We start from the raw sequence: 8,967 nt of genomic DNA, 5'->3' as shown, positions 1-8,967 counted from the left end.
TGTAGTTCGCAAAGTGGTACAGCTGATCTTCCCCCTGACTGCCAACAGGCCACTCCGCCCACGTTTCACGGAACATCACGCCATCCACATACCCTGTTGCCACCCCATTCGTTCCCTTCTTACTGTGGGCGTTCACCCCGAGGTACTCATCCCTCCATGTGTCATCAGAGAAGTTGCCGGACAAAAAGCCAACCAGCCCAGCCGTGATCTTACCAGTAGTGCAGGCAGTGTCAGTTGATTTACTCACCGTGGCACGTGAAGTGAGGCACAGCTTGGAGACACGTTCGTCCGCTTTCTTCCAGGTCGCCAGCACATCCTTCACCCGCTTCAACTGCGCAGTCAGACGCACAGAGACCATACCGAGTGATGATTCCGCATCGCCCTTCTTCTTCTCGTACAGTGCAATCAACCCCTCCTTTTTCTCATTATCAGTTTTAATTGCACCACTTTTGTACAGCAGGGCGCTGGCGGCAACGTCTTCAGCTTCCCCGGATACCGGCCCAACATCAACAATGTGCGTATTGTCCGTCAGCCAAAGATGGAGTACGCCCTTTCCATTGTTGTTTCCATTTTTCTCCTTTTTGGCATACACCGGCAGAGTAACGAGCATCACGTCCCTGTTCTCAATCGTCGCTGTGATGAAACCGCTCCCGCGTCTCTTACCTTCCTTTTGTTTGTTGCCCCACACGCGCGAGAGTGTCCCGAGTGCCTCCGTCCACGACTCCCCCTTGTCGCCGGACTCGTACACCCTGCGGCGGCCATCATCACACGCAGTCATCATCATGAGTTTGTCCTTCTCCCACTCCACGACGGAGGGATCACTGCAGCCATCGGCAGACATCCCCTTCGACAGATTCCCACCATCAGTGGCTGTGTATATGATCAGCGAAACGGTCTTTCCATCCTTCGTGCCTTCCACGGGCAACACAAGCGTACCGTCCTTCATCTTAAGACCCGATCCACCGCCACCAATCAGCCGTGTCAAGGATTCGTGTTGCTTTTCAAAATAAGTCGACGGGATAACGTAAGCGTCGTTCCAATAAATTCTTTTATCGCTGCCCTCAGCACTGACGTTGCCGCTCGCCACCAAAAGCCCCCATTTAGCTGCTGCAGCTGTCTGATCAACGCCTTCAGTAACTTCAAAACTGTAGGTTCCAGCAACCATGTGAATATCACTTCCCTTCACAACTGTTGTTGGCCGGCTCATATGTACTTTCGTCTTACTCTGAAAACCAGCCGAAACTTCTGAATGGGGGGCACAATTCTTATTTTGGGCAGGACATTCCTCCAGTACTTGTGTCTTCAATTGGGCTGTACCCAATTCTTTTGATTCCTGATCAGTTAACGTCAAGAGCTCCGAGGCAATCCCAGTAAAACCGCTCTTGCTGGCTTCCGTGCACTGCGCCTCGGCAACGGCAAACACATCACCATTCACCTCAACAAGACTGGGATCACGGAGCAAACTCACTGTTTCTCCTTCTTTTTTATCTCTCCAATCAAAATATTTCTCCGGTAAAGCTCCCTGAGTTGAAGTCCCCTTATTAGTGGCTGCAGCTCCACCACAGATGGCGCAGCACATCATCACGACGAGGAGGAGCAGCACCGCGGAAGTAAACACACGCCGGGACATGTTGAGCCTCCGCGGCTCACTCTCTCTTCCTTCCCTCCTCCTTCCGCTGGATCCGGTCACGCGGCGACGGTTGTGTGTGCGGGGTGCCTTCACAGCAGCAACACGTGAGAGCATATAAATATGTGTGTGTGGGCGGTGTGTGTGCTGTTGTTAGTCCTTTCAGAGCCTTACAATTTCACAGTAGCAATTAGCGCTTGTTTGCTTTCTTCGTAAGAGAGTGAGAAAAAAATGAATAAAAACAGGCTAATAAAATATGGGTGAAAGAATAGGCACCGCCACCCATCCACAGTGAGTGGCATCATCATCCCCGCTACAGTCACTCCCAACAACAACAACTCACACACACAGACACACGGAACGAGGCGGAATAACAGTGCACCGGGAACACACAGCGACCGCCAACACCAGCAGCAGGAGTCACGGCGGGTGCGTCGTTCGTCACGCGTCAGCACACACTGCGCAACATGTCAAAAAAACAAAACGCGGGCTTCTTCTCTCCTCACGAGGGCCTCCGCAGCCACAATCCTGTGCGTGCGTGCATTCTCAGCGTTTTAAACACGGCATGTGTGTGTGCATGTGCTTGTTTGTTCGTCAGCGCCTATACTTGCAGAGCAGCTGTGCGCCACAAGAGAGTCTGAAGAAAGCAACGGCAGAGAGAGGCAGATAGCACACACGCAAATTACTCATATCATCACACACACACACGCAGCCGCGGAATGGGTGCACTCAACCACAAAACAACGAAAAATAAAACAAAAAGCCGAAGCGTGGGACGACCAGCGCACACACACTCTCATTACTCCCGTAATGCAAAACACACACACAGAGGGAGAGAGAGAGAGGTCTCCCACTCAATGCAATAAAAACAAAACAGAAACCGTTACGGTGCTCCGCCCATGCAGCCAGGCAGGACGGCAGCGGTGCGTGTCGTGCAAAAGAGAGCACCAACGGGCCTGCATGGGTGTGAATGCATACATACAATGGGCACATTATGTGTGTGCCTCGTGGGGTGAGGTGAGGGCGAGAGTCCATGCAAGGGGACACACACACAGAGAGAGAAGGAAGAGTGTGTGTGCGGGCGGTGCACGGCTCTCTCACACTCACTCTCACGCGGCCACCACCGCAGCAGCAACAACAAGAAGAAGAAGCAAAAGAGGGGAGGTGGTGTGGGAGACCGCGGTGCTGCTGTCACTGTCGCCATGAGAAGCTGTGTCATTTGTTTTGGCTGTGGCGATTGCTTTTGTTGTTGGGATTCCTGCATTCTGAGCGGCAGCCTTCTCTGCGCTGTCTGATGCGTCTTCAGTATCGGAATTCGTACTGAGCTCTGCGGTTCTTTCACTGGAGGGTTTTCTCAAGCCATTTTTGGCCGGATTGCCTTCTGTGTCATCGTCAGACCGCAGGGCCATAGCTGCTGTGGGGCTGCCTTTACTGTCGCCATCTATTGCCGTCTCACTCGTGCTAGCTGCTGTCGTGACTGGCGGTTGTATTTTTCCCTCACTGATTGTCGGAACAACATCTTTTTCGAGACCTTTCTTGTCGTCCTTCTTTTCTCCGGCAGCTGACCCCTCAGTATTCTTCGCGCCATCTCCATTCGTACGACTGTTCTCAACACGATGTCCACCTGTAGAAGAGGATTGCGGAGTTGTTTCCGGTGTATCGTTGGCTGATTCACCCTGCGACAAATTCAACAAAACTCGTTGTTTATTTTGATCCTCTGGCAAACTGTTAATTGGGCGTACCCCCGTTTCAACTCGTTGGGTCCCATCCAGTGAATTTGACCGCAATTCCTGCTGCTCAGGCAACCGCACGTCTGCCACTTTAATTGGATTGCTTACAGGCCCTTCTTTATCTTCTCTTTCATGTTCAGTGGCAACAACGTCTTTTTCCGTTACTCTCGGGGATTCTCGCACATGCGTGGGTGTTGATACCTTCTGAATTCCCGTTGTTTCTGTTTCTGAACTTGGGCTTCCTGATGCGGGTGGTTTATGTTCCGTGGATTCCGGCGGAACTCCCCTTCCACTCGCGAGATCACCGGGTTCACTCTGCAACAAACTCGGTGGATCTTCTTGTCGTCGCTGAACTCTTCCGTCTGGCGGAGTGTCGTCGGAGGGTATCGTTTTTTCACCTCCTTTTGCTCCATTCGGTGACGGCCGCCGTAAGATCTCATCGTCGGTTGAGTGCAATTCCGCCTCTGCTGGTGCATCGCCTTCAGACACCCTTTCTCCTCCTTTTTGAACGGTTTTCCCTTTTTCACCATCAACTCCAACTCCACGGCGATCCGCTTCATCTCGCTCAGCAACGACTTCATCCTTTTCTTCCAAAACATCGTCTGAGCGTCGGGTCGGTGATTCTTCTTTAATTTCTGGCGCCTGTGGTTCCACGCCCGGTATGACTGGGGATGACAATTCCGTTTCTTCCAATTTTTTGTTGTCCCCACCAGAAACAAAAACATCGCCACCGCCAGCATCATCGGCCGCAATTCCAGACACCGCACCACAGCACGCAGAGAACACACACCAGCAGCACACGGCCAGTCATCATCGCCAGCACTCCTGTCACTTGCGTGTAGCCTTCAGCAAAAGTAACACCACGTCAACAGAGTGAAAAGCAAAAAGATAGACACGGCCGCTACACCACGCACAGCAACAAATGGCAGCACCCCAGCAGCAGCAGCGCACACACCACGAGACACATGGAGTCAGTACGGTTGCAGAGCTCGCACACTGCACCGCAAACCAGAAGTTCAAAAAGCAATAAAAACCAATAATTAAAAAACAGAAATTAAAAAAAAACCCAGGGCTCCAGTGCGCATGCTTATGAGTGTGTCCGCGATGCGTTCAACGTGACGGATGCGGGGCACAACGCGGAGCACACAGCACGGCAGCAGAAGCAAGTGAAGCAAAACACAATCATTATTTTCTCTTATTTTATACAGTGAACCACAACACACACGCACAAATCCCCGCGGTTGAGTGCTGGCACGCACAGCCCGCACACACCTCTTCAGCCCAGAGCGGTGTACGCCAGCGCGGATGCGGCAAGCAGCAGCGGGGCACACAACCACGCAGAGCTGCTGAGGCTGCCGTCGATTCTGCGAAGACGTGACGGTGCGCGGGTGGTCGTCGTGGTGGTTGGTGCCTCTGTGATCGTAGTACTTGGTGCCTGTGTTGTAGTGGTCGTCGTGGTTGTCGTAGTAGTGGTAGTAGCCGCCGTGGTCTTCTTGGCCGAATCGTCGGCATTCGTATTTGCATGGTGTGTGGATGGATTATTGCCACTTTTTGAGCCTCTCGCATCGTTTTCGCCATTTTTCTGTACCGTATCGGCTACCGGAACTGGACCCCCTGAACTGCCGGATCCACCTGAACTCTCTTTTTTAATAGGCGCCGGACTTGTTGAACCTGGACTTCCTGCCAGAGCGGTCGCCCCACTTGGATTTTCTGGCAGAGCTTCTTCCGCACCTGGAGCCCCTTGCGCATCGGACTTTCCACTTTTTCCCGATGACGCAACGGCCGCAGCTGCTGAACTTGACGTCGTGGAAGTATTTGTTACCCCTGAAACACCTGTTCCCTGTGACTGAGTAACCGAAGAAGTGGGGCCGTCCCCACCTGAATCCTGACTACTCGCTGTCGCGCACACGGACGGGCAGCAGCAGTACAGGGCAAGCACCAACAGGGCGCACAGCAGACGGCACGTCATCATCATCGTGAGTGTGGTCGTTCAGTGGTGTGGAGCTGATCTGCACAGTGAGGGACATGGAGAGCAACAGGGGAGACGAGAGGTGCGGCAGACACACACAGAGGGCACACCACATGAGGAGAGGGCAGCAGCCAGGCATGCACCGTACGCCGCACACCACGCACCACACACACTCCAATCCACGGCAGCAGGCACACACACACACAGCCCTGCCACAACAACAACACACAGATGGAAGAGGGAGAAGCAAACAGGAGCGGCACACAAGGCTCCACCGCATGTACATACGGCGAGAGCGGTCCGTCGTGTCGGCACCCCTCACGGAGGGGTGCGCACACACACAAGAAGGTGCAGCGCACACAGCAGCACAAAAGCATAGTAACAATAAAAAAAGAAGAGATCCCCGCACACCACGCGGATTGTTGGTCCACGGGAAGTGCGGCCAATATTCACCACAAAGAAGATTGTTATCTTGTTTTGGTTGTATGCTGCTACAATAGCGAGTGAGTAGCGCAAGGGCCGTCCGTACAAAAGTGGCAAGTATTCCGTCGTGCGGGCTGGGGCAGTCACAAACAGTCGCAGTCCAGTTCCCAACGACGAGGGCATTCCCGCAGTGGATGGGGCGGAGTCTCCCGTGGTCCGTCGGGGATCAGCAGCCCGTGGCGTCCGTGATGAGGCGGTGGCGGAAGAGCCTGGTCCATCTCGAGTACCCGCGGTGGTGCCTCCTGCGTGTCTTGCCTGCCGGCATGCTTGGCAACTTCGGTGGCGACCTGCGCGCGAGGCGCCTGTTAAGAAGACGGTGGCGCCATTGTGGCATCCGCATGGGAGGCCCTCGCAAACTATTATAACGCCAGGCTGAGCACGTCCGGCATGTGCCCTCATACTGTGGACGGACAAGCGCACTCTGCCGCAGGTTGGGCAGGAGGACGTCAATCCGCCGCTCGCTGGTCGACAAGGAGTTGCGGTGCTCACGTCGGGAAGAGGTTCCGGCGGAGGCAGAGGCGGGCCGGCCACCGCAGTGAGGGAGGGACGGCGCCACCGACACAGAGGGTTCCTTGTGATCCGCAGGGCGCGTGCAGGCCTGTCGAAGAGTGGGCAGGCGTCGCATCGCGCCTGTGCGCAGTGCCGCCACTCGGGGACCGATGTCCGGGCCAACACCAGGAATAGAGTCCTCGCCACACCGACAGGCGCCTGTCACGCGGTGTGTGCGCCCTCCTTTTCCTCCTGGGCATCCTTCCATTATAGCCTCTTGACGGCGGTAAGGGAGCCCACGTGCCAGGCATTGACGCAGTCCTGCGGGAGGGATCGTGCAATCGTGGCTTGTTTGTCAGCGGCCTCACTGCGTGGAATACCGCAGTGTGATGGGAAAATATAAAATCCACAGGGTAACCTCGCTTCACCAAGGAAAGCAGCATAATCCAAATTTACTCAGTAACGCGGTCTCGCACGGTCGGTCCAAGGCGGGGTGCCTCCATTGCCGAGAGGGAGTCCGTTTCCTCCAGCATTCGCGTGGGCGATTGGGATGCTCCCAGACAAGGAGGTATGAGATGTCTAAAAACATTTTCGATCGCAAGGCAGTCTGCCCTATATGAGCATGCGAGGCTGCCAGCTGCTGCACGATGCACCTCCACAGGGAGATCATTTGTCGTGGTGGAGTCATATAATAGCGCAGCGGATCCAGACGCACGCACAGCGAGAGAAGACGAGCCGTCCACCGCCAACACAGTTTCCAGCGAGTAACAAGACGTTGGCCATGAATAGGAGACTTATACCTGCACTGCCGTGGGCGCGTACAGCGGCCCCGATTCACGCAGCAACAGTGATCTAAAGCCCTTGGATGGTACAACAGCCACGCCTGAGCCCAGCACAGTCCTAGCAAATGTTGAACGAGTGGTAACGTGTCGGGTGGCGCTGATGCCGCACAGGACTATTTGCGCACAACGTCTGGGAAACCAGAGATCCCATCGGAGTGCGACGCAGCATCACTTGTGAGCAACGGTTTTTGTGAGCAGGGGCATCTCACGGATTTGTTGGCTATGGCTGAAATTGGTGACATCGCCGTGCATGGGTGTGTGTCTCGGGTGATGTTGCTCTTGATTCTGGGGCTGTGGGGTACTGTGGCGCTCTGCTGAGGTGTGAGGGAGGGTGGAATTACGGCTTTTTGTGGAACAATAACTGTGCAGCTTGCCAGCATTGCCCACTGAGTTTTGTCAATAATTTAAGTTTTTTTTATTTTCTTTTATTTATTCATTTTTGCTGCTTTTGCCCTATTGGAATAATCGGTATCCCTGTGTTTTTCCCCAATGCCCGTTTGCTGCACTTCGTCATGAGTGACGTGCTTCTCCTCTTGTTTCCTTCCGTTGCCCACACGCGGTGCCGGCCTCATTGCTGTGCGTCCCACGGACTGCACGAAAGGAGGATTGGAAGAAAAGACTGGATGCCGCAATGAAGTGTGAGGAGTTGTGTGGGCTCACGGAAAAGCACGATCTTTTTTGATTTTTTACTGCAGGCATTACGTATACAAGAACTAGTGGTCGTTTACGTTGCGCTGCTTGGCACATAAAATAAAGGACGTCCCTGATCGATTTTTTATTTTTTACTTTTGGGGAATTTTACCGGACTCTCAACTCTGCTGTTGTGCCTTTTTTATTGCTTTTTTAACTTTTGGTTTGGGGAGCGATGTGCGAGCTCTGCAATTGTACTGATTCCAACTGCCTCATGGTGTTTTCATTGCCATCTGTGACTGTGCGTGATTGAGTGACGTGTCTCTCCTTTTGCTTTTTGCTCTGCATTGATGGGGAGTTGGTTTGTGCTGAAGGCTAAACGCAAGTGACAGGAGTGATGATGGCGATGATGACTGGCCGTGTGCTGCTGGTGTGTGCCCTCTGCGTGCTGTGGTGCGGTGCCGGCGGTAGATGTGAAGAGGAGGTGGTGGAGATTCCTGTCGGTGGTGATAAAGTTGCTGTGGGGTCGACTTTAAATTCAACGCCGGGATCAGATAGCTCAGATCCAACAAAAGGTTTGCTCAAGGTTAATCAATCAACAGAAAAGTCTGAAGGAAAATCTTTGGAAGGAAAAGAAGTTAAAAATGATCAACTGTTTGTTGCTCCTGGAGTGGAGGGTGAAGATAGAGGCTCTTCAGAGCAATTAGAAGAGCGTTTGAAAAATGCTCCAGAACAAGGAAAAACAAAGCCAGAAATACAAAATAAAGAACAGGAAGTAGGGCAACCGCCAAAAGCGCAATTAAATGTACTACAGCAACCGCAGCCACAACCGCCATCAGCACCTCAGCCACACACTCCTGCTTCACAAAGGGTGAAGGTGTTGGCGAGAACAGTAAGGGTGGAGCAGGTCAGTCCTCATTGGGAGCACAAGATATTGGAAACGAGGATCCAGAGAACCCCAAAGAAGAAGACTTATTAAAGAGTCCAGGTGAAGAATCAGAAAGCAGTGAACCGGTCCAAACGACAGTGCCAATACACAGTACCGCCGGAGCACAAAACCCGAAAATGAAGTGTTAACTCCGGAACAAAAGACAAATGAAAGCCAAAGCACGGATACATCCACGAACCTACCCGAAACACAAAAGGAAAATAAAGAATATCCTGCCTCCACGGAAGGTACGGCGCAGAGTACATCAA

At 53.2% G+C, this 8,967-nt stretch overlaps 3 protein-coding genes and 3 pseudogenes across 3 annotated transcripts, besides 2 other annotated features; 2 read left to right on the top strand and 4 right to left on the bottom strand.

Annotated features, from left to right (window-relative positions):
* On the bottom strand, positions 1–1,744 carry Tc00.1047053508883.48 (trans-sialidase, putative; the record flags this gene model as incomplete). Its single annotated transcript, XM_800693.1, has 1 exon — positions 1–1,744. A coding segment is annotated over one exon (1,744 nt), but the record flags the coding sequence as incomplete, so codon positions are not given.
* Positions 1–8,967: a sequence feature (areas not merged during assembly with more than two copies in the genome that could not be assigned to a particular haplotype).
* Positions 2,737–4,173, bottom strand: Tc00.1047053508883.39 (annotated as a pseudogene).
* Positions 4,634–5,332, bottom strand: Tc00.1047053508883.30 (mucin TcMUCII, putative; the record flags this gene model as incomplete). Its single annotated transcript, XM_800692.1, has 1 exon — positions 4,634–5,332. The coding sequence occupies one exon, from the start codon at positions 5,330–5,332 to the stop codon at positions 4,634–4,636; it is 699 nt and encodes a 232-aa protein (XP_805785.1).
* Tc00.1047053508883.20 (uncharacterized protein) lies at positions 5,976–6,566 on the bottom strand (the record flags this gene model as incomplete). The annotated part of the gene is made up of 1 exon (XM_800691.1): positions 5,976–6,566. The coding sequence occupies one exon, from the start codon at positions 6,564–6,566 to the stop codon at positions 5,976–5,978; it is 591 nt and encodes a 196-aa protein (XP_805784.1).
* Positions 6,994–7,458, top strand: Tc00.1047053508883.15 (annotated as a pseudogene).
* Positions 7,539–7,574: a sequence feature (AT_rich).
* Tc00.1047053508883.10 lies at positions 8,168–8,967 on the top strand (annotated as a pseudogene; the record flags this gene model as incomplete).

Source organism: Trypanosoma cruzi, genomic scaffold, assembly GCF_000209065.1.
Source record: "Trypanosoma cruzi strain CL Brener 1047053517085 genomic scaffold, whole genome shotgun sequence".
Taxonomy (NCBI): Eukaryota; Euglenozoa; class Kinetoplastea; order Trypanosomatida; family Trypanosomatidae; genus Trypanosoma; species Trypanosoma cruzi.
The sequence above is the reverse complement of the archived record's forward strand: the minus strand, read 5'-3'. Positions and strand labels throughout refer to the sequence as shown.